The following is a 24,176-nucleotide window of genomic DNA, read 5'->3' as shown; positions in this document are numbered from 1 at the left end:
CTAACATACAGTCCTTCACAAAATCCTCTCACCTATCTGACCAAATTCCAGTGTTTGGGATACGCTTGGGTCTTCAGTGCTTTTCAGAAAGTTGGGAAGATAGAGGCCTACTAGACCTCAGAGAGAAGGGGGTTTCATAGGCCAGGAGCTGCTACAGAAAAACACACTTCTTATCTGCCAGGAGATGGTAGTCTTTAAGGGAAGAGACTAGGAGTGTGCCCATGTTATCTGATATGTACCACAAATAAATGTCCTTAGGAAAAGGTTATCCCCAAGTAACATGGCCCTGTGCCATATAGGGCTTTAAAGATGATAAACAGCAACTTCAATTGCATGTGGAAGAAAACTGGATTAAATACAGATTGCGCAACATTGGTAAATCTCGGGACATCCATCAGTACACGCATTACCGCATTCTGGATCAGTTGTAGCTTTCGAGTGAATTTCAGTGCAACATCTTGCTCTGGTTTTAAGTCTATTGGAAAATAATTATTATCTTGTTAAAAACTCAGGTCATCTCCTTCTTTCCCAGACCCCGAAAAAATAGTTATGAAGACAGGAATGCATTATTTGTCATAAAATATTAATTTAAACAAGACACCAGTTTTTGCATGATGTGAGTCTTTTTATTAATTAAGCTACCTAACACAACATATGCAATTTCAAAGAAATAACGTGCAGTCTCAGTGGAGAGTCTGAAGAGTTCAGGGGAAACTCAAGCAATGCAATTGACTTTCTTAAAACCTTGGGCCAACATGATGAATGTTTCTCTCACCTATCAATAAATTTCAATTCATATATTTCAATATAAGTTCTCTGTGGAATTTAACCAGCATTACTAAGAGAAGATTATTATAATATATGAGTGCTTTCTTGACCAGTTATGGGGAATTTCCAGTAAACATATTAAATTTGATGAATTTAGTATTGTCAGAAAATCTTTAGTATATTCTTGCTCTATTTTGCTTATTTGTCTACTTAGGATTCTCAGAATATTTTCTTTTTCCATTTTTTACTTCAAATGAAGCACTACTGAGTTGATAATTGTCTACATGTGAAGCTTGATCTAACATTCTTCTTTATTTGTTCTGTCAAATATTCAAGATTTTTCTGCCACTCATTGGAGGCTACAAAATATGCTAAGCAACAAAGCATGCTTATAAATAAAATACAAATTACAATAACATCCCAATGTGACCGCACTGTTCCCACCCTCCTTAAAAATTCCTGCAAACATGTGTTTCTAATACATCTTTTTCTTTTCTGAATGTTTTAAACTATACTTCCTGCAGTTTATTTTTTCTTTTAAATAAAACACTCTGATTTAGAGAGCCAGTGTGGTGTAATGGTTAAGATGCTGCATTAGAAGTGGGGAGATGCAGCTTGTAGTTTTCTCTTTGGCATGGATGCTGGCTGGTGGCTTTAAGCCAATCACTCTCAGCCCAGATCAGCATCAGGCTCTGTGACAAATTGCCTAAAAAAGAAAAACCTGCATTGAGAACTTTCCTATGAGAACTGAGCAAGTGCAATGCAAAAACAAGTGTATCTTGAAACCAAGTAGGACAAACACTAATAAGAGAAACAATAGGTACAAATTAAGAATAATTTGCAAATACTGAACATTATCTTTCCCCGGTAAGGTTTCAATGTATGTTAATGGCCAGATATTTAGCATGATTGAACAGGAATTAGAAACACATACAGAAATACTTCAACATATCAATCCTTTATATTAAATTGCTTTGTTCTGAAAGATTGAACAATATAATTAAGTTACCTCTGTGTAAATTACCAGAGATTACTGATCAAAGGGAGTAATATGTTTTGTTAAAAGGCTTTCATATTTATGTCTTAAAATGTGCAATCCATAAATTTAATTTAAACTTTTACTCTGCTCTTAGCTATTTCAAGCTTTTAAGCTGTGAGTTAAATACCAGTAGTATAATGAGTATTGGAACAGGTGTACATTATATGGAGTAGGATTAAATCATCCTTGTCATCTCATGGAGTGATAAAAATATGAATTTAGGAATATATGCTTTTATGTTCAGTCCTTTTAACAAGGCTTATCTTGTATCCTTAATTGCAAGTGCATTAAGATCCCACCAGTAAACATAATACTCAAAAGTCTTAATATGTTTCATTCAAATTCAATTAGATGTGGTAAGATAATTTCATGCTTCATATTTTATTTCATGTGTTATATTTATTTGGTTACTTAACAATTGTGTATGCTATCAATTTCAATTGCCTCATAATAACAATAAAATACAATCTACCAATAAAGCAATTAAACAAACAGTATAAAAATCCTAGCGTAAAAAATAGAATAGGGCAAGAGTGGTTGTAAATAGGGCCTCCACACCAAATGACTGCAGTTACTACGCAAAATGTAACTGCAAAAGTTTCCAAGCCATAGCTGTCACCTGCTCTTTGAGCAGGACCTGTGAATCTAGGAGCGCCTTCAAATTGGGGTGGTAGCAATAGCAAAAATTAAATACGGTGTTGGTAGACGCACAAAGTCAAATCTACTCTGCTTGGAAGGGATTCAGTCTGAATTTGCTTCTCACTATCCTGACCATGACAACCTCCAAGCACTGTGGTTAATACTTCTACTGACTTGGCCTGGAAGTAAGAGATATAGTAGGTTATAATTAGCATGTTGATAATACTGAATCTGTGCCAAAGGATTACCTTCTTTAGCAGTTAGATGCTAAAGAGAATAAGGAAAGAGATTAGTTAGTCAGCAGCATCTGGCCGTAAACATGGACATTCATTGCCAGTTTCATAATGGACAGGAATTAGTCAATCTCAGATTGGGCAGCAATTAAAAAAGATGTGTTATTATGTCACATACACTGTCAATACCAAGATCATGTTGTCATTGGCTGCTAAACAGGTGGTGTATGGTGGGTAGAGTTAATAGTACTGAATTGGCATATAGATAGTGTGCAATTAGAATGACACAGTGAGACATCTACCTCCTTGGCACAGATATTGAAAGGGAGAGATGAGAAACTGAAGATCCAAACTTTTCTGAAAATGAGATTAGCAGGTAAATTTAACTAAAACTTTTCATTAACTCTTTAGGCAACTTTTGTTTAGGCAAACCAGTATTTAGCAGAATAAATTGAAATCGTAGAGCAGTTAGGTCATAAAATAATTGAAGAGGAAAGAAAGAATGATAGGTCTATGTGTATGCTTGTGCTAAATTTTGTTTAATTTGCTGATGGTCAGTAAAATAAAGTGCTGTAATCTGATCTATTATTTAAGTAAAGCAACTAGCATGATATTGCTAGTCTCTCTGAAAGAGGTAGAGGTAGTCAGTCCTTACGTTATAGCCATTTGTTCAGCAACAGTTTGAAATAACAATAGCACTGAATGAAAGGACCAATGACTGTTTTTCTACGTTCCATCTGTTGCATTTTTCTTGGGTCACACGATCGCCACTTGCAACCTTCCTTGCCAGCTTCTCACTTGTACTCTGCACCCTCTTTCCTGTGTCTCCCTATACCATTCACACACTCTGCACCCTCTTTCCTCTGCCTCTCTAGGCCCACACACAACGCATGCATGCATGCATGCATCATGTACCGGGTATATTATTATATACCCTCTTTCCTCTGTGTCCCTCCCCTCTCGCATATGCACCCACCCACCAGAGCCTTACTTCCTGGGCCTCCCTGTACTCTAACACAGCCATAACTGACTAAGTGCTTTTTATCAGGGCAACTTGGTCTACCCAAATATGGGACAGAGCATACTGCTTTCGCTTTCGCTTTTCAGCCCCAATCCAGAAGAATTTGCAGGCAGTCGTTTTTGTGACAAACTATAAATTTAACATAGCCATAACTGACATTTTAAGTTGAGTACTGTCATGTGATGTTTTACTTTACAACCACTTTACAACCACTTTACTTAGAAGTGGAATTGCTGATCTGTTATTGATAACTGCTATATATCATAAACTATTGTATTGGATGTAACAGCAAATTAAGATTTCAGATAAGAAGAACCTATGATTTTTACCACAGAAGTGAAAACAGAAATAACAGATATTTTTAATCACAATAGATAATATGGGTAAATAGGACATGGGGTTTCTAATAACAAATTAATGTAGTCTTAATGTTTGCAGAGCAAATATATATAGGATTAGTGAGCTGTGGCATTACATATTGAGTAGTAGAAAGTTCAGGTAGAAAAAGGCCAATAGGAAATGTTTACTATATTTAAAGAACAATAGCAGTTAAATAAAGGTAATTCTCGAGTTACGACAGTTTACACAGTCACCTTTTGAAGTTGCGACATAACCCCAAATACTTACGACACAGCCCCAAAATTATGAATGTTGCAGTACCATGGCAGTCATTTGCCCTTACGAACGACCACAGAGGCCCTGCCTATTTTCTCCCCGCTGGGTCTCCACAAGCACTGGGCCTGTGGAGACTCATTTACCTTGCAAAGATATAGCGAGTTGTCTCCTGTGTCATGATTTGCCTGCTTCTGGTGCTCCAAAAGCTGAGCTGTGAGAGCAGAGGAGAGAGAGGGATGAGCAGGCCCTGCTTGGCTTCTCTGACTTACCAAGGCTGCCTGTGGTTCTAGTTCCAGTGGACAGGCTTGGTGAGTCTCCTCAAAAGGCTTCCAGTCTCGGTGTGCAAAACATTTGCAAGTTGATGGGACACTTTGAGGCAGCGAAATCACCTTGCAAATACTTTGTGCATCGAGATTGGATGCTTCTGGGGACCTTGATCCGCTTTTGCAAAGAATGGATGCATGAAGTTATGCAAGACTAGATGAAAACCTTTGGGGAAGACTCTCCAAGCCTGCCTGCTGCTCCAGACCACAGGCAGCCTCAGTGAGTCAGAGAAGCCAAGCAGAACCGCATTCTTGCCCACTGTCCCTTTGCTCTCGCCGCTCTGCTTTTGGAGCGTCAGGAGCAAGCAAACCATAGCAGAGAGGCTGGAGAGGAGACAGCTCGCTAGATTTTTGTGAGGTAAGTGAGTCTCCACAGGCCCATTGCCGGTGCATGGCAAGATGTGAGGTGGAAGCAACTGTGGGGAACATGAGTTATCTCAGTGGGTTGGGGAAGGCCTTGGGTTGTGGGAAGCACTATCCCCCCCCTGCCTTCCCCACCCTGAGATGCCTCATGTGCACTTAACGACCTGCACATTCAATTGGTAAATGCATGGGTGAAAGCAGGGAGTTTTCATGTTCATTTTACATGATTCACTCTAACAGATCCTCACCTTACGAAGAGATCCTCACCTTACGAATGTAATTGGCAGGCTCCATTACATTCATAACTTGAGGACTATCTGTATAAGTTAATCTTATTTTTCATGCTTTTAAACAAGCTTTGAAAATCCACATCTGGTATGCCAATCATTTTTAATATTCAGTTTGCACTCTGAATTGAATTGTTACTTCCATTAGAGGCAACAAATAGTATGTTACGAAAAAACAGCCAGTGTTCATTTTAATAATTGTACAGTGATATTATGAACTAATTATGGCAGTTAGGATCTTGTTTCAGAATGTAAGGGGCATAAAGATGGTTAATTTCTGCAAACTGCACTCCAGTTTAACTGCTGCATAACTGACAACTTTATTCTTGGTAACTCATGGTTACCATTGAGTGAGAAAAACAAACTGCCCTAGCTCAAGTATATTACAGCTTTATTTCTTCCAAAGTCCCTGAAAATATATATATGTGGGACAGTCATAAACAGTTTGAAAATGCAGGTTTAGACTGGAATGTGTTTTTTTTTCTATTTTAACTGTAGTAATGCTAGTGCTACACTGTATAATTACTGTGTCATCTTTGAATCACTCATTTTGTGCTTTATACTTTGGCAGATATAATTTTAAGGCAAATTATTTTATTTCATGGATATTTATAAAGTATGGTTGTAGTTTCTAAATGTTCTTTTAGGAAAGGAAATAATTGAAAAAAAATGTTCTTTTGAATAATGGTGTTAAACAGATCCAGAATCAAATCAGGTGTTAGGGTCAGTTTTTGAAAGTTACATCCAGATCTCTATTTTGTAACTCTAATTTCTTTTCATAAAAGAAAAACAAGTGTCAATTAAAACTTTTGAAATATTTCTGGCATAATTAGAATATATTTATTGAAGTCCCTGTGGCTGATGACTAATTTAAGTCACATTGCTTTTGTTTATAACACTTGCTGCAAATGAGACATTGATATAAAAAAAACCCACTAGACTTAAGAAAACAGATATATGCCTAGAAGTTTTCACTGCGTTTGTAATTTTTTAATCATTTAAAAAATGTGACATGAGATATTTATTTATTTATTAGACTCTTTAATGCCACCTTTATTACTTTTATAAGTAACTCAAAGCGGCGAACATACATAATGCTTCTTTTTTCTCCTCTTTTCCATTACAACAACCCTGTAAAATGGATTTGGCTGAGAGACTGATTACTCCGAAGTCACTTAGCTGGCTTTCATGGCTGGAACTATACTAAACTAAACTTTCACCGAGTTAGAACATTTTATGGCTTAACTTTTCCCAGTGCTTCAAGTCTGTAAGAAAGGCTGCATAATTTGCCTGATGTCTAAACTATGCTTGTCTTGAATTGAATGGCATTATTCCAAAGACACAGTTTTGGCCTTCCAAGTCTTTTCTAAAACTGTAGTCATGCTTCCCAACAATGGTCCAATGGCTAGTAGCAATCTTCACTTCTTTTTTTTAATAGAAAAACAAGCTTACCAGACAGCACTGCCTCCTTTGAATTGGAACTGATTGTATTAATTAGAGCAATAGCAATGCCTGTAACTTTCCTTTACAGAATCCCATTGCTAAAATTATGCCAGGTCTTCATTACCATCGGTCTTTGAAAAAGCCACCTTTTCTTCAGATATCAACATTTATTCGGTTATTTCAAAAGCTGCTTTTTCAGGAGGCAACTGGACTTTCTTGTTGTTTTGTTTTTTTTGAAGACGTATACAATTTGGGATGAACACCCTTTGAATGGTGGGGGAGTAGGAATGGATTTCCAGAGGAAAAATATTGCAGCGTGCAGGACCCGGAGCACAGTGACTCTTGAGGACACAGATAAACTTCCAAGTGCTTTAATGACGCTCTAAAAGGATGCAGATTACCAACTGTCTGCAAGGAATATAAATCCTTCCATTCCCCACTATCCTGTCAGAGCTGAAGAAGCTTCTTGGATGAGAAGCGAAACGTCTTAAAAAGAAAAACAATGTCCAGTTGTCTTCTGAGAAAGCACCTTTGAGACAACCATGAGCTGGATGACTGAGAATCTCTTCATACATTCACTTATTTCCTTCTCCGGGTAAAAAGCTTCCTACTCACCAACCAGTATGTCCAAATTATAGAGACCATGATGAAGAAGAAACATTTGTTTGACAATAAATTGAATTCTTCATGTGGTCATATGTCAATTTGTACAACACTGTTTACTAGCTGTCTTGCTAACATATGATCTCAATATTCATTCTGAATACCATTGTGTTAATTTCAGGAACTAAGGACAGCAATGTGAGCTGTACTTAGTCACCCATGGTAAAATAACTATCACATCCTAATTCTTGACTACAAAGACATTTTTCCCTTCTGTTCAGTTATGACTAATTCTCAGAACTGTATGGACAAATCACTTTGCTTGGCAAAGTTTTTCAGAAGTGATTTGCCATTTTCTCCTTCCTGGGGCTGAGAGAAAGTGACTGGCCCAAGATCATCCAGGTGACTTCATGCTCAAAATAGAACTAAGATTTACGGTCTCCTGGTTTCTAACCCAATTCTCTAACCACTACACCAAGCTGGCTGACTCATTTTAGTAAATTTCTGTTTTATAATTCTGAGTACAAAGGACAAAGAAGAATTAAGCTGACACTTCCTTGGCTATTCTGATTTCTGTCTCCTTCAATACTCAGGAGGGTGGGACTAATGAGCAGAGTTATGTGAGAAGAGTAAAGAGATACAAGGTATGCTCTGCATAGGTGCATGTGTTTCTGTATATATTCAAATAACTTAAGTTATATGCAAGAAGCTAATTATTCTTGCTGAATGGTAATTTAGGACTAATCTGATTTTTTACCCTGACCTTCCTTCAACACATGCTACTTGAGTGCCTGGAGGGATAGTGGAATATAAAGTAATAAATAGGCCTCTGAGTACAATTTAGAGGGCATAGATTAAGGTCCTTAGCCAAGAATAAGCGGAAGTGTTTGTTTAGTGCTTGGATGTAATTGAATACTTTTCTTCCATAATAACATCTTAATTTTTGGGAAAATTAATGTACTATATTGAATTTTTTCAGGCTGTTTTTAAATTATATGTGCAAATCCTAGGTCACTGATTGCATGGTGAACTGGATGATGGTCAGTAAGACAAGATTGGATTCTAAGACGTAGATACTAAAGCTAGAGGTGATGAGATTGTGTTCCCCTGAGATAGCACAGTCTGCATTTCCTAGAGTTTCTGAGTAGAGATAACCCGACTACAGTTACCAATGAATTATAGTGACACTATTGTTGTTGGTAGAATTGAAATTTCTAGATGGTGATTGATGGTGCAATGAAAAAGTTATCTAATAATTCCTTACTTCCGAACTTTCTTTTATTCTGTTCTTCCAATTGTGCCCTGCATTTTTTTCTTTTCCTGCTTATTAAAGTTCCAATGTCATCTGTTATTCCCTGCTGAATGAGGAGCACAAGGATTATAGTCTACTTTTTAAGCTTTTGTTCTAGCTGCTTATTTTCAGAAGATTTTTTAGACTGGAAATGAAGGCCAGTAATCCCTTTGAAACTAATACTTGTTAGTATATCTTGAAGTATCTATGACAAGTCAAAGTTTTTTTTCCATTCTTATGGAGGATCTGTGGCTGCCCACATGCTCTTTGGTAATTCAGTGATAGATATATAGAGATTCTGTATTAAATATTGCCTTTCAAGTTTTACATTTATGAAGCATTTAACTCTGCTTTTTTTTGAAGAGCTGACAAATCTTTCATTATCTCACCATGCCTTTTAGTATTGCAGTTCAATTTTTGAAAAGCTTAAGGTGGCTTGCGAAATTACTTTCGCTATTCCAAAAATTTCAAAGCAGAGACTTTGGATTCTGAAGCAAAGACGATATAATATTTTCTGTGTAAGTGTGATGGAAAGGTCCCCCACAGTTAATTATGTCTGTTTAAGGATAAGGGCAAGTTTAGTAGGCTCTATACATTTCACATAATGAAATTTCATTGGATAACACCTTTTCCCCCCCAATTAAGAATAGAAAGTTAACAGGTCATCTATTCATTTCCTATTTAATAACAGCAGCTTTTTCTAAATCTTTCTTACAGCTACAATTAAGAATGACCTTTACAGTCTCAACTCTTTAGACCAAGGCTCATATGAATAGCAAGAAAATAGGAATGCAAGTGATATTAGACATCATACAATACTGTCTTCATCCTGCAAGATACAATCCGGGTCGATCACCCAGACCAAAAGTTTACTCTTCCGAAGTTTCAGACTCATTCTGGAGCCCAGTCCATTCATCTGCACTTTTTGTCAGTGAATGCTTTCCCCCCAATATTTTTTATTATTATTATTATAATGATTCTGATTCTGTCTACTTGGCGAACAAAGCCTATTTCCAGACTGTTTTGCCAGGAATTATTCTATGTGCGAGGATCTGCTTTGTGTGAAGCGGATTGTTGGGCACTGTTGAAGGGCATTCTTTCCAATGCAGCATGATTATTCAGAGGGTAGCCTTATTGAACTCAATGGAGCACGCTACCAATTAAATAGATTCTTAGGAAAGAACTTTAGATAAGATTTCTCCCATGGACATTCCAGCCACATAATTTCTGTCTTGAAAAAGGAATGATTCATGCCTTTTTCAGTGATTTATCCTACTCTACAGACCAATTATAAACCACAGTACACATTCTTGGGGAAAATCATTTTCAGTTTGTTGACATAGTTGCTCTACATTCACAAATGAGTTCTTCCTCCCATCAATAGATTGTTCTTGGCTATCTTAGTATTTTAGCATTTCTCTTTATCAGTACTTCCGACTCTAAAAACTTCTAGAAAAAGAATTGCATGTAAAAATATTAAATAACATTGAAAAGAAATGATATTTAATCTGATTATTATGTGTAAGTTATATACAAATGGTGACAATTTAACATGGAAATGTAAGGGAAAATAACTATGTAATTGTAGATATACAGTAAAATTTTGTGTAAAAACATATAATGGAAAACATTAAGCCACATTTTATTAGTATTCTTATTTCCTTCTACTTGATTACTTAGTAGTATGAATCTTAAAAGGGAGTTGGGAAGGGCTAGCATATCAATAAAATTATCCTAGGAAGCTTTTGCTTTGTTTAGGCTCTGTCCTGTCAGCATTAAGGAAGACAGTTTAATTTTATTAACAAATATTTGTCATCTTGAGTTTCTTATTTTAATTAAAGACTCAGAACAAAGACTAAAAATTAACACATATTATTTGAAGGACTTTTCTGTATTTTAACACAGTCCCAAAGATACTTTTACACGAGGCAACTGGACGTTCCAGAAAGCCCACTTGTCTCTTGAAAAAGCACCTTTGGGACAACCATGACCTGGATGACTGACAATCTCCATAGAAACACAGCAAATCAAGTATCCTTGGGCTTCTTCTTGATAGTCATTTATTGAAGTCAGCTTTGGAAACGTGATTGGTGGCAGCACCAAAGCCTTTCACATAACCATAATCAGGTTCTGATGAGTGAAGGGTGCAGAAGTTTCTGTTTATCATCTGCAGCAGAGGCAGATTTTTGTTTGTTTGCAGAGACAATCTGGTCTGCTGACAGCAGTTGCTAAAAGGAGATCAGCTGAATAGCAGGTTTTGTAGTTAGCAAATTGGGTTGAAACTACAGTAGCCTTTGGCAGTGAAAAGAAACTGACTTTTTCTGCTTAGAATGAATAATTTTTCAAGCAAAACAAAACATGAAGAAAAGAAAGTATTAAAAATGCCATGGGCGGCAAAATGAGTAAAGAATCTATGGCTATAAATACTGTATGTGTAATCAACTAATTTGTGATTTTATTTTGTTCTGCATATGAATTTCTTCTCCAGGGAATATCATTGAACAAAAGCTATATTCAATGAAGTAGTTGCCCAAAACTTTATCTATTAATTGCATAAAAGACACACATTAAACACCTACAAAAATTCAGGTAATAAAATCTGCAAATGGGATACTTGTAGCCACTATTTATTAGAAATCCTACCCATATTCTCTATTTGTGTTGAATCAGTATTTTGTGGATGAATGCGTTGTTTGGACATCTGGAGATCTGATCAAAATCACTTATCCAACTTTTTGAACAAATGCTGTTTGTTTATGATGATGATATTCAAATGTTTGTACCACATGTCAAAAATACATTAATAAAGGGTATTTGTTGGCTGGCCTTTCCTATCTCTCTATTACCTACCAACTGGCTAAGGACCAGAATAGTGTAGTCGCGATACTAGTTCTTTTTAAATTCATCCCTTTTTTAAACCTTTCCCTACATCTATTGGGTCTTCAAGAGCACAGTCAATTTAAATTGCTGATGCTGACTTATCTTCAATAATTTGCTTACTGGTGTTAAGTAATTGTTATTTGAATAATAACATGATTACAATTCATGTTTATCTGTATTTATTTCGATGGTGCAATCAAGGTAAATGGTCACCTCATGTTTTTTTTTTCCCCATCTAGGCCATAATGTGTCTTAAGTGGCCCTTAAATTATGGGGATATGATATTTTTAAGTTTTAAAAGGCCCCTAAAAGTGATTATTTTTGAAAAACCTCTATGAAGCTAATAAAATGGTCAGGTAAAGGAAGTGAACACATGCTTTTTAGTACCGTACTCCTGTCACTGTTTCAAAGATTTATCTAATTGTGATTTCCTTCTTGCTCAATTACTGCTAACTTGTGTTTTAGTCTGTGCTTTAATGCAATTGTAAACATTTTTTAAAAAAAATTAGCTTTATGTATCTTGGGTAGGGAAGTATTTCAATAAATACATTAATTATTAAAAGATACCACTGTTTTTGTCAGTCTTTAATAGTTTAGTAATGCTAACTATATTTTGATAGTAGGTTTCATTTCATTTCCACTTTACAAAACATAAAATTGTTTTCTCTTTAGTTTTTACCAAGGGTTAAATTTAATTCTAAGCAAATGTTTAAAAAGTGGTTGTTGGATCTAGGCCCGTGATGGCGAACCTATGGCACGCGTGCCACAAGTGGCACGCGGAGCCATTTGTCAAGGCACGCGAGGCTCTGCCCTGTCAGCTGGCCAGTGCGTATGCGTGCGCTGGCCAGCTGAGTTCACCTTTCTAAAAGCTATTTTTCGCCTTCCCCAGGCTCCAGAGGCTTTATAGGAGCCTGGGGAGGGCGAAAAGAGCCTCCCCGCCCCCCCCGGAGGCTTCAGGGACCGTCCCTGAAGCCTTCGGAACGCTTAAAACCACCGTCCGAGCAAACCGGAAGTGACTTCCGGGTTGCTCGGAGCGTCATTTTAAGCGTTCCGAAGGAAGCGGGCGGCGGCGGCTGCAGAGGCGGCGGCGGCGGCTGCAGAGGCGGCGGCCCCGGAGAGGCAGAAGCGGCGGCGGCAGCCCGAGATTCCCCGGCCGGCGCCGAGCAAGCGCGGAAAGGCGATGCGCCGCCGCCTCCCAACCGCAGCAGGCACAGCTGCTCCAGAGGCGGCGGCGGAGGCGGAGGAGGTAAGCGCGGGGGGAGGGGGAGGCAGGCAGGGCGGGAGGCGCCACACGACGCCCGGCAAACTTTTCCTGGCTGGGAGCCACCTGGGCGAGAGGCGACTGGGGGGGGAGGACAGGCACTCGGGGTCGCCTCCACACCTTACGCTGCTCTTCCACGTGGCAGGCGCGCCGCCTCGCGTGGGCTCCGGCCGCCTCCCCGGCACGCAAGGTCGGGCCGGGTCTTGGGGGGCGGGGGAGGCAACTTTGCCGGGAAGGGGACAAACTTTCCGCCTGCCCCGCCAGCGCATCTCCCGGGCCTTGGAGGCGGGGGTCGCGGGGGATCCAGGGCCCCGCGGGGAAAGGCAGGAGCTGCAGGAGGGGTGCGCGGGGCTGTCCTTCTGCCTCCCGGATGGGGGCCGCTCGCTGGCTCCGCTAAATGGGGAGGGGGTGGCTGCGTCCCCGGGCTTCCCTTCTTCTTTGCCCGTTTGGGCTGCGCTGGCCGAGAAGCTCCCTTTGCCCCCCTTCCTCCGGGAGGCTGGGAGCCTGAAGCTCGGGGGCTCCGTCGCCCGGGGGGGAGGCTGCGATGCCGTAGGACAGGGTGGCTGCTTCCCGGGCGTTGCCTCCATGAGCTCCCCGCCTTTCAGCAACCGGCAGTGGGAAGGGGGTGGCGGCGGGACAGGTGCCGCTGGGGAGATGGGGAGACCCGTCATGCGGAGGGGGGCTCAGGCGGGGAGGTCCGGAGCGGAGAAGCGCCGCAGCCGGTTATGTAACCTCTTCCATCCCAAAAAACGATCCGGAGGAAAAGGGGGGGGCGGCAGTTGCCTGGGGCTGGATGCTGGGCCTCCCCCCGCCGCCTTTCTCCATCCGTCCCCAACTTCTGCCGACTCCCCGCGTCCTTCCCTTGCTGGGCTCAGAGTGGCCGAAAACTACTGCGTGTGTTGACTGCATAGCCGCCCCCCCAACTGCCTGGCGGGCATCGGTGTCCGAGGGGGCTGAGCTGGCAGGCGGGGGCGCCCAGTTGCAGAAGCGCCTCTCACAGCAGCGCTGGGCTCCCTCGCTCAGACCCAGCCAACGTTACATAAACTCTGCCGGGCGGGCGATTGGTGGCTGCGGCGGCGGCAGCGATGTGAAGGCCGGGCGAGCGCGCAGAGGCTGGGCGGAGCGGTACAAGGACGCCGGGCCCGAGGCACCGCGCGGCGGAAGCGATCCGAGCCCGGGCGATCGAGACGCACGTCTCGTGCCTGTTCAGGGACCGTCCCGAGGCTTCCCTGAAGCCTTCAGAGCTCTTAAAACGACCATCCAAGCAACCCGGAAGTCACTTCCGGTTTGCTCGGAGGGTGGTTTTAAGCGTTCCGAAGGCTTCAGGGAAGCCTCTGGACAGTCCCTGAAGCCTCCGGAGGGCCTCCGCGGCGTCGGGGGAGGCTCTTTTCACCCTCCCCAGGCTCCTATAAAGCCTCTGGAGCCTGGGGAGGGCGAAAAAAGCATGCAAAAATGGGCGCGTTGTGCGCGCATGCACACTGGGGGGCGCGTTGTATTATTGGTGCGGCACGCCCACACACGACCCCCCCGCGCTCCCCCCACTTATGGTACGCGAGCCAAAAAAGGTTTGCCATCGCTGATCTAGGCTATAGTATAATTCTTGACTATTATTTCTAATAGTAAGTTTTTTTTTGAAATAATAAAAACTTTTGTGTATATAAAATGTGATGTTAAAATATTTTCCATTAGATGTCTAATCCATCTTCTATATTTCAACTTATTAATTGCAACATATAGCTGGGATTATTAATATTTTATATAACTTTCATTCTTCTGGTTAGGAAAGAAAGGTCCCTCGTAAACTGCTTTGATATTCATGTCTTTCATACCAAATGCAGTTTCAACTTTATTTCTACTTTGGGCATCAAATCTGTCAAAAGAATGAAGCTTTGATCACAGTTCTTTTTTTCTTTGTTTTATACTTAAAATGATTTTGGTTGGTATGTTTGTTACCTGAAAGAGTTTTTCATATACTCTGCTTCTTCCCTATTTCATTAGATACAATTTTTGAACAGAAATGCTTTAAATTAGCATTTACAAAAATATTAGTTAATTTTAGCATCCATTCATTCCAGGTTGATTTACAATTTGGCCTTGTGTTATATGGTATGATATTATCACTCATTGTAATAAAATAATTAACATGAACTCCTCCAAGATTTTATATGTTAATTACTTCATTACAATGAATAGTCACATCATATCCTATGATATGATACAAGATGATATAAATAAACATAAAAGAAGCTCAAAATCACAAACCAATAGCCTCTAATCCATCAAATAAGTGCAATGCATTTTCTTCTCTGATTCTATGGGCCAAGACACAATATTTGGCTATCTTGTCTGAATTTTTAAACAAGAATGGGATTTTACATACACCTGGATAATAGCAATTTGAGAGTGCCACATATCTGTATAAAATAGCCCACTTAGAAGAACATGTCCAGATTCAAATTATCTAGATTTGAAGGGCCAACTCCACGCACCCCATTTTTTGCCTCCCCTGCCTCCAGAAGCACTCTGCTGGTTGGTACAGTGCTGCAGGACGACTGGATTTAAGGAAGAGGGCCGCCCACTTGCCCATCCGCCAACCAGACTAGTCTTCAAGTTTCAAGCAATGAGATGTGTTACTTTTGGGGAGACTGCGGGATTGCCGTGCCTCCCCGCCGACCAGCTGGTCATCAGCACGCTACTCATTGGCCTCCGGACGTCAGATTCCCATCACCCAGCACCTGCTCAGGGGTTCCTTCCCTCCCCCCCTTCCTCCGAGAGGAAGGAAGGAAGGGAGAGAGAGAGAGAGGGAGAGGGAGAGGGGGGAGATTGATTTATTGATTGTAAACTCCTTGGGGCTGAGAAGAATTGCTGCAAAACTGAGTTTCCTGAAGTAGATCATTAGACTCCTAAACAACTTTAAAAAATGATATAGCAAAAAGAAAAGTCAACCAAAAGAGCAACATGCAAACAAAAGCAAATAAAACACCCCCAGGAGTAAAACAAATTAAAGTTTAATTTCTGTGCATTGTTTAATGGACTGCTAAATTGGCCACACCCACCCAGTCACATGACCACCTAGCCATGCCTACCAAGCCAGTCCGGCCCCCAACAGTCTGAGGGACCGTGAATTGGCCCCCATTTAAAAAGTTTGAGGACCCCTGCATTATAACATTATAAACACAATTAGGAATTTGAAATATTGCACTTAGAAATTTAGATTTTTTTTCATTCCAAGAGAATGGAATATGATGTGATCCAAGTTGAGCTTCTGGTGGTGATTTGTGTTTAGGCTTTTGCCTCAAAATGTATTCCCTAATGTAATTTGGGCTGTATTTTTTATATAGTCTCAATTAAATAAGATAAATGATTATAATTGATAACATGAGCATTTTTTAAAAATAAAATAAAAGAACCTTAATATATATTTGTAAGAATACTGTAACTAATCTTTAGTTTTTAAAAAAGCTATTTAAAAATACCAGAACTGTGGCATGATATGCATTTCTTAAATTTCATTTAAACGTTAAAAAAAACCAACCCGTGATATTTACATAAAATTGGAATTCCTGTTTCCTATAAATGTACAGCGCTATAGAAATGATATGATAAATAAAATAATTTCCTTCTCAGGATTAGGATTAACTACAGAGCTAGCAGTAACTATGTGATTGTTATTCTCTGTGGGGCTGCTGTGATTTGTACACTGCATAGTAGCATAAAGTCACAAAAACATGATTCTCATTGTAACATCCCTGTTGTATCAAAGGCTTAACAAAATGGGAAGAAAGAGGCAAAAATGACATTAGCATAGTCGGGTCTCCTTGTAGTAGAATATCATAATAGATTTCAATGAAATGCTTTGAAGTGAAAAAAAATATTGCAATAGTGGAATTGAATATTACTGTAACACATTCAATTGTAAATTTTAAGTGAGGGAGGTAGGGAAGGAGAGAAAACTAAAGTTTTTAAAATGAGCTGGAAATCCAGTTCCAGGTCCATCTGACCGAATGTATTAACTGAAACCATTTTAAAGTGATTTTCTTCCCACTATGGCAATAATAATCTGTAAGGAATACTTGGCCTGAAATTTTCCACTGAAATGCACTGCAATCAAAGTGAATATAATGAATGTTAAAATAAGGATTATTGGTAACTAAGATCCCCTTTTTAAAGTTGTTTATGATGTTATTTTTAAGACCTCATTGAAGTTCTGCAACAGGTGCAGGAACAACTGAAACTGTGAAAAGTTGTGCCAGACACTTCTCTGTGAGCTAAAGATATCTGGAAAACATTTGACATAGAAACAAGGCATAATTTATAGGGAGAGCAGCTTGAAAAAAAATCTATACACAAAAAGATGCCAAGTAGGTCAGTAAGTTATGCATTTGTGCAAAAAATTCTATTAATAAATTGGCTTCAGTACTTATTGAAAGGACGTCTATCACATTACAAATGAAAAAGGTCTATGGAGTGCTATATTGCTTCCAATATCAGCTGTGTTGCAGGGATTTCTACTATCTGTACTGCATGAGGAACAAGCAGTGTAACCCAGAAATGCCCAAATGAGTTGTCTACTATTTTATATGTACAGGTAAAGGTTCCCCTCGCACATATGTGCTAGTCGTTTCTGACTCTAGGGGGCGGTGCTCATCTCTGTTTCAAAGCTGAAGAGCCAGTGGTGTCCAAAGATGTCTCCGTGGTCATGTGGCCAGCATGACTAAATGCCAAAGGGGGACAGAACGCTGTTATTTTCCCACCAAAGGTGGTCCCTATTTTTCTACTTGCATTTTTACATGCTTTCGAACAGCTAGTTTGGCAGAAGATGGGACAAGTAATGGGAGCTCACTCCGTTACGCGGCACTAGGGATTTGAACCGCTGAACTGCTGACCTTTCTCCTAGGCGCTGCTTGGAGTGTCCAAGCATGGGTTAACTTCAGCTTGCTGCCCAAGGACTGAGTTCAAAGTTTGTGTAGCCACGCCTCTTGCTCCCCTCAGAGGCTCAGTTTAAAAAATTCAGTCGCCCTAAAAGGATGTATTTTGGGGAGTTCCAGTCCTTGAGCAGGAAGCTGAAGTTAACCCATGCTTGGACACTCCTGCAGCGCCTAGAGAACAACCATTCAGGTAAGCCAACGGTCATTCTGATCGACAAGCTCAGCATATTAGCCACTGAGCCACTGCGTCCCTCATTTTATATATAGGGTATCAAAATCTATTAGATTAGCCTATACATCTGGCTAATGTCTCCTAATTTATATTGACTTAATCTTCTTCAAATAATTATTTTTTACTTTGTCAAATCTCTAAAGTTAATATAAACTAACTTTGATACAGTCTCTTTTGTATCAGCCACATCTCTTGGTGACGTAATGGCCAGGGCCATGTAGTATTTTATTGTTGAATTCTACCAGGATATTTTTTGACATGTGGTCTTCCATCCAGGCACTAATCAAGCCTAACCATTCTTCACTTCCAAGTCTAAACAGAACCAACCAGATAAGAAAGTGTAATGTAGGAATGTTATAAAACAAAGTAGAGGCGAAAGGAAGTGTGATTGACTTGTTAGTGTTGTTAATTAGTATATCATTTTCTTGATTTATTTTTACTTAAACTAACTGTCCTTTGTTGGGTTGCTTATAGGTCATGACTGTTTTTATTTACTGATGGTTTCTATTTAGAGGGACCCACATCAGGCATATCTGGAAATGTATGCAATGTTTCTGGAAATATTCCAGAAATATTGAATGATCCAGTTTCATTTGCCATAAGTATTATTTTGTCATAAGCATATTCCAAGCTTTATTAGTGTCACCTTTCTCCTCATGGCATGTAAGATATATTTTTTTAAGTTGCCCAACGAAGTGTGGACTGACTTTGTTTTCTAGAATCTTCTGAAAGTAAAATATTATGCCTTCTTTAATACCTTTCAACATTTCTCTATTGCTTCTTAAATTTTATTATTAATACACTACACAATTTTGTCCATAAAAGCCATAAACCTAGGATATGGTTTCTGCCAGGAACAACAACAAAAATGTGAATGAACAGGCATCTTAAACCACCTCACACATGGTTTGAATTTTGGATGGTGCAGTTTTTTGAGAGAATGGTATCCACTCTTCAGCAAGTTGTGTTTGGGATGGAAAATGCAGGGCTGCCAATTGGCTGAAAATATCTAACGATAATGACTTTTAGTCAGAGCATAGTATGAAATAAGATGACTATGACTGTGCCACTGGGGCATATGTAACACTTTTGTGAAGTTCATAATAAAGGAAAACAGATGGTGATATTTAAAAGGGGAAATGTTAATATTTGAATGAATGCTAGAAACTCAGGTGACAAATGGCTGTTTTCCATATGATAACATTGTTTATATTTCTCACATTAAGAATATTAATACGCAAGCTTAATCCATGGTTACTCTTGTTCTTTGTTTCTTTCCTTTTTAGCCAAAGCTTCTAGGGACATTTTATTCTCATGTGATTATTTTGAGCAGAAATCAATAGTATTGCATTGGTAAAGCAGTTTTAAAACAAAAAGAATGCAATAGCAAAGTAGCTTGTATTACACCATTACTTCAACCTTTGGACTTCTAACATCTAAGTGGAATGATAAAAAGCAAGGCTTCTAGGCATATCACGTTTCATGCAGAAGAAAGATCCCTGCTCCAATAACTGGAGGGAAGCAATAAGAGGAAATGCTTTTATAACAGGGATGGATCTGTCAGTTGCTAATTGAAAAACATCCCCATTTTTTAAAAAAAAGTTGCAATGATTAGTCTTTTAAAAGTGTAACTTTAAAAAAAACTAGATTAGAAAAAACATTTTGATTTGAAATTATGATTTTGTTATTTTAGTTGGTGTTTAATATTGTCTTAAGAAGTGCTGATTCTGTAAAGTTTTCTAAAATCTATAAATATATGGTCACATGACCTCAATTGGTGATTTTTGTTTCCGAGTGGAAACACCAGTTGGATATGCTGGATTTGCTTAACGACTATGGTGACTCACTTTATATACCATTGTAAAATGATTATAAAATTGAGTCAGATCCAGTGGTGATCTGCTTAACAACTGCAACAACTTACAGCCAAAAAATTTAGGCCCATTGTGGTTATAAGTCAAGGACTACTTATATTAATTAGGCAGATAATTTGTCTTATATGGGTTCAAACTGTAAGAAGAGGTAGCCACCATAAGTTTAAATTTCCATCATTCAGGGTCAGAATAACAATTAATTATGAGAGTTTGAGTTACCAACCCCTGGAATAATATATTTAACCACTGTAGTTTAACCAGGTTTAATATCACATCAACATTGTGTTATATCTAGATGGTTTAGAACTTTGAAGATCAGAGTTTCTTTTGCTCATGAGATTCAATAGTAGTACCAAGGGGACAGCAATCCCTTGCTGTTCCCTTGTACTACTTTCATATGGTTTCTTTGTCCTCAATTTGCATTTAAGGACAGAATAGTTAAAAAAGATCATCTGCCTTCTGAAGCACAAATAGAATATCTAAGTTACAGCATCTGCTGAAAATATCCTTATGATGCATATGCATAATATGAATCATTAAGAATTTTTAAAATAACATTCTGAATGTGATTTATGAAACATCACTATACAAACTAAGAATAAAACCAGCTGTTGTGAGTTATTGTAGGTAAACATTTAGAATGAAAGAGAAAACATAATACTTTAGATGTGGCATCATCCGTGTTTCTTAAACTTTACAAGATTTTCACAGGTGTAGATTTTCATGGGTGTAGGTATGCTGGTCTTGTTGTATTTGGGTCTTTTTCCATGTAAGATTGAGATTGTCTTGGCAACGTTTCGGCGAGGTCTCACTCACCATCTTCAGGCTGGGTTTTGGGCTTACCCAGCCTGAAGATGGCGAGTGAGACCTCGCCGAAACGTTGCCAAGACAATCTCAATCTTACATGGGAAAAGACCCAAATACAACAAGACCAGCATATAGGTAGGTAGGTAGGTAGGTAGGTAGGTAGATGATAGATAGATAGATAGATAGATAGATAGATAGATAGATAGATAGACAGACAGACAGACAGACAGACAGACAGACAGACAGACAGACAGTCAGTCAGTCAGTCAGTCAGTCAGTCAGTCTGCTAATTTAAGAAGCGCTGGCCTAAAACACTGGAATGGTGTTTACTAACTCATGCCTTCCAGATGTGTTGGTCTTCTCATAATGCCCAAGTATTTCCATATCCAATATATTTGAAAAGGATCAGTTGCTGTGCTTGTAAACTTATTTAATCTACTCTCATCTAAATTTCAACAGAAGGAAACACTTGTATATCAACAAAAATAGATATGTCTGACATCAGAAATTACAAGCAGGATTATACTTAGTGATGGTTGAGCATATGAATAAACATAATTAATAACACTTATGGTCCTAAACCTTTGCGGCTTGGCAGCCCGACGTGAGGAAATGAGAACCAGGCCGTGGCAGCTGCGCTCTGCCGCATACTTGTTGCGCAAATTGAGCTGCACACCAAGTGCCTGCACACCGGCACGCTGTTCATACAAATTGAGTTCTCTGTGTGTGTGTGTGTGTGTGTGTGTGTGTGTGTGTGTGTGTGTGTGTGTGCTGGGCTGCCGTTCATGTGTCCCAGTTCTGAGTAAGTCTCAGCCCAGTAGTGTGCCTTGGCTTGGGGGTTGGGGGCCCCTGGTTTTTGTTGAAAGATATTGTCCTTAGTTTATGATTTGGATCTTAAATGTAATATATGCCTTTGCTCTTAGCTGTTTTCTCTGATCATACTGCTGATTTCATATACGGGGTGGAAATGCAAATCTATTCAGTGAATGGCCTTTCTATGCTTTTAGATATAGAAATCCCTTCCTAATTATGGAGTCCCATAAGTAATCACAAGAAAAGACTACTGTTCTGTTGATGAACAACCTTTGGTTCATTATTCAATCCATTGCACATGTACCCATTTCCATGCTGAGAATATGTGATATATGTAATGACTACAACATTCTGGTGCTATTCTGGGGAATGTGGTGACATTATCCTCAATAAATTCCCACACTGGCTTCTCAAACACTGCAACTGATCTATCTACAATTTGACAGTAGCTTTCAGTTCAACACCAGAATAGGCCTTTCTCTTGACAGACATTATGCATGACACTCTTTGCATATGTATCAATCTGTTCATAGAAAACTGTGTAATATATCATACCTGCCCTGCCTGAAATGAATGGAGCTATAGGATTATATTTCTGATTTATTTATACTTAAGTAGCAAGTTGCAATGTATTTATAATTAAAATTCAAGTTCAATAATACTGCAGTTGCAGTATCCGAGAAACCAATTTATCTGGGTTCTTTGGGAAAAATATACAAAGGAGTATGGGTTTGTATATAGGGCTTTAAATACAATAAATAAATGAATGAATAAATACAAAACCCACTTCATTTTAAACCTTCCTTTTTCTCCTCTTTTTTTTTTTCAGGTGGCTGTTCATTTGACGAACCATTTACATCATGTGGATATAGTCAATCTGATGCTGATGATTTTAACTGGGATCAAGTGAACACATTCACAAAGCCCACAACAGATCCGTGGATGCCCACAGGTAGATTTTTTTTGGGTGGGTGGGTGGGTGGGAATAATATTTTAAATCTGTATCCTTTATAGAGGAAGTCATAAATAAATTTTCTTCCTTTAGTTGTATTGTTGCTTAGGAATACTAAAAAAATGGAATATCTGTATATCTGGAATTTAAAATGTATCCAAATTAGGAACTACTTGCTTCCTTGCAGTAACATTAAATATATAAATTAAACATAAGTAATTGCTTATGTAGTCTGATCCAGGTTACAGGTCTTCTCCATAGTGGTGGAGGTAGCATCCAGGCTGGGTTGACCTTCATCCACTCATTGCGAGGACTGAACCTGACAGTTGTTGAAATCGCACCCCTGTCGCTAGGCAAAGCCCAGTTCCTACTCAGTCCCACAATGAGGACGGATGCATCATCGCTTTATTCTTGACTGAAAATAAAAATTGAGATATTGGCTTTGTGGGTACATTGCATGAAGGGATAACATCGTGCTGGGAGCGACCCTGGATGGCTTACACCCCTTTTAGGAGCAGGAGCCTTGTGGGTCTGTGACTGTAAGCCCCTTTGGGGCATAAAGGCTTCAGAAGGCAACGACTGTTTAAAATTGGTCTTTTGCTGACTTGAAACATAAGCGTGGCTTGAATAGCTCTAGAGTTTGCCATTTTGAAAATCTGCTGTCGCTGCGTTTTTCTGGCTTCACCGTCTGATTCTTCTGATTGCACCCGGACCCTTTGCCTGCCCTGCGCGCTTTAATCAGCAGCCGGGCTCGGGGAAATGCTCCCTGTGCACCCATCAAGATATCGCCAAGCTGGTGGCAGTGGTGCAGTTCACATCTCCATCCAACCTCCAAGTTGGTGCACCTCGGTTCCTTAATTGATACTGTTGATTGTAGGGTATTCTTATCATAGGAGTGGCAGGATTCCCTTAGGTCTTTAGCATCTCAGGTCACCAGGGAACGCAGGGACTCCTTAGCCATTCTCTCCAAACTGCTGGGCACCATGGTGTCCGCCATTGGGATAGTCCCTTGGGCTCGCTTGCATTCCCGACAGCTACAATGGTTTCTCTTACTGTTTCAGAAGAGACTTTTTAGCTGCTCCCGGGCCAAGGTTCGCATTCCTGCGTAGGTTTCCCACTCACTCCTTTGGTGGATGTCTCAGGCCATCGCCAAGGGTCATCTGTTCAAGGACCAGGACTCATTGACTCTTACCACAGACGCCAGCCTGTTTGGCTGGGGGCCCCATCTCCAGGGGCAGATGGCTCAGGGGCAGTATGGACCGGACTCACAGTATAAACTGGTTGGAACTATGAGTGGTCCACCTGGCCCTTCGCTGCTTCAAGGACATAGTGGCGGGCAAACAAGTCTTGATACTGACGGACAATATGTTGGCCAAGGCGCATATAAACCGTCAAGGGGGGACCAGATCGCATTCCCTGATGGACGAAGCCATGCAGTTGGGACTTTGGGCCGAGAGGCATCTGCTGTCTCTTTCCGCAGAGCATATTTTGGGGGTGGCAAACGTAAAGGCGGACTGGCTCAGCTGCGGACAATGTGGACAATGCCGAATGGCGTCTGCACCCATCGATCTTCCAGGACATTGTGAATAAGTTTGGCATGCTGGTGATTGATCTCTTCGCCACCCCCCACAACACCCGGCTCCCGCGGTTTTATTATCAGTTCCCAGCGCAGCAGTCAGAAGGGGTGTATGCACTGAGATGCAGGTGGCCTTCTTTATGCGTTCTCCCCGCTCCCTCTCCTGCCTCGCGTCATCCAGAAGATCATGGGAGAGAAGGCAGAGGTGACCCAGGTTGCCCCCCCACT

At 39.9% G+C, this 24,176-nt stretch overlaps 1 protein-coding gene across 6 annotated transcripts in view; it reads left to right on the top strand.

The window, feature by feature from the left end:
- The window catches only part of PTPRM (protein tyrosine phosphatase receptor type M), a 471,605-nt gene that overhangs the window by 118,848 nt on the left and 328,581 nt on the right, over positions 1-24,176 (top strand). For all 6 annotated transcript variants that reach the window (XM_081950797.1, XM_081950796.1, XM_081950795.1 and 3 more), the window contains exon 2: positions 22,250-22,372. In XM_081950797.1, coding sequence (XP_081806923.1) covers positions 22,250-22,372 — 123 coding nt within the window. The remainder of the gene's footprint in view (positions 1-22,249; positions 22,373-24,176) is intronic.

The sequence above is a fragment of the Natrix helvetica genome (assembly GCF_964273705.1).
Source record: "Natrix helvetica genome assembly, chromosome: 4".
NCBI lineage: Eukaryota > Metazoa > Chordata > Lepidosauria > Squamata > Natricidae > Natrix > Natrix helvetica.
This window is presented reverse-complemented; position numbering and strand designations above follow the sequence as displayed.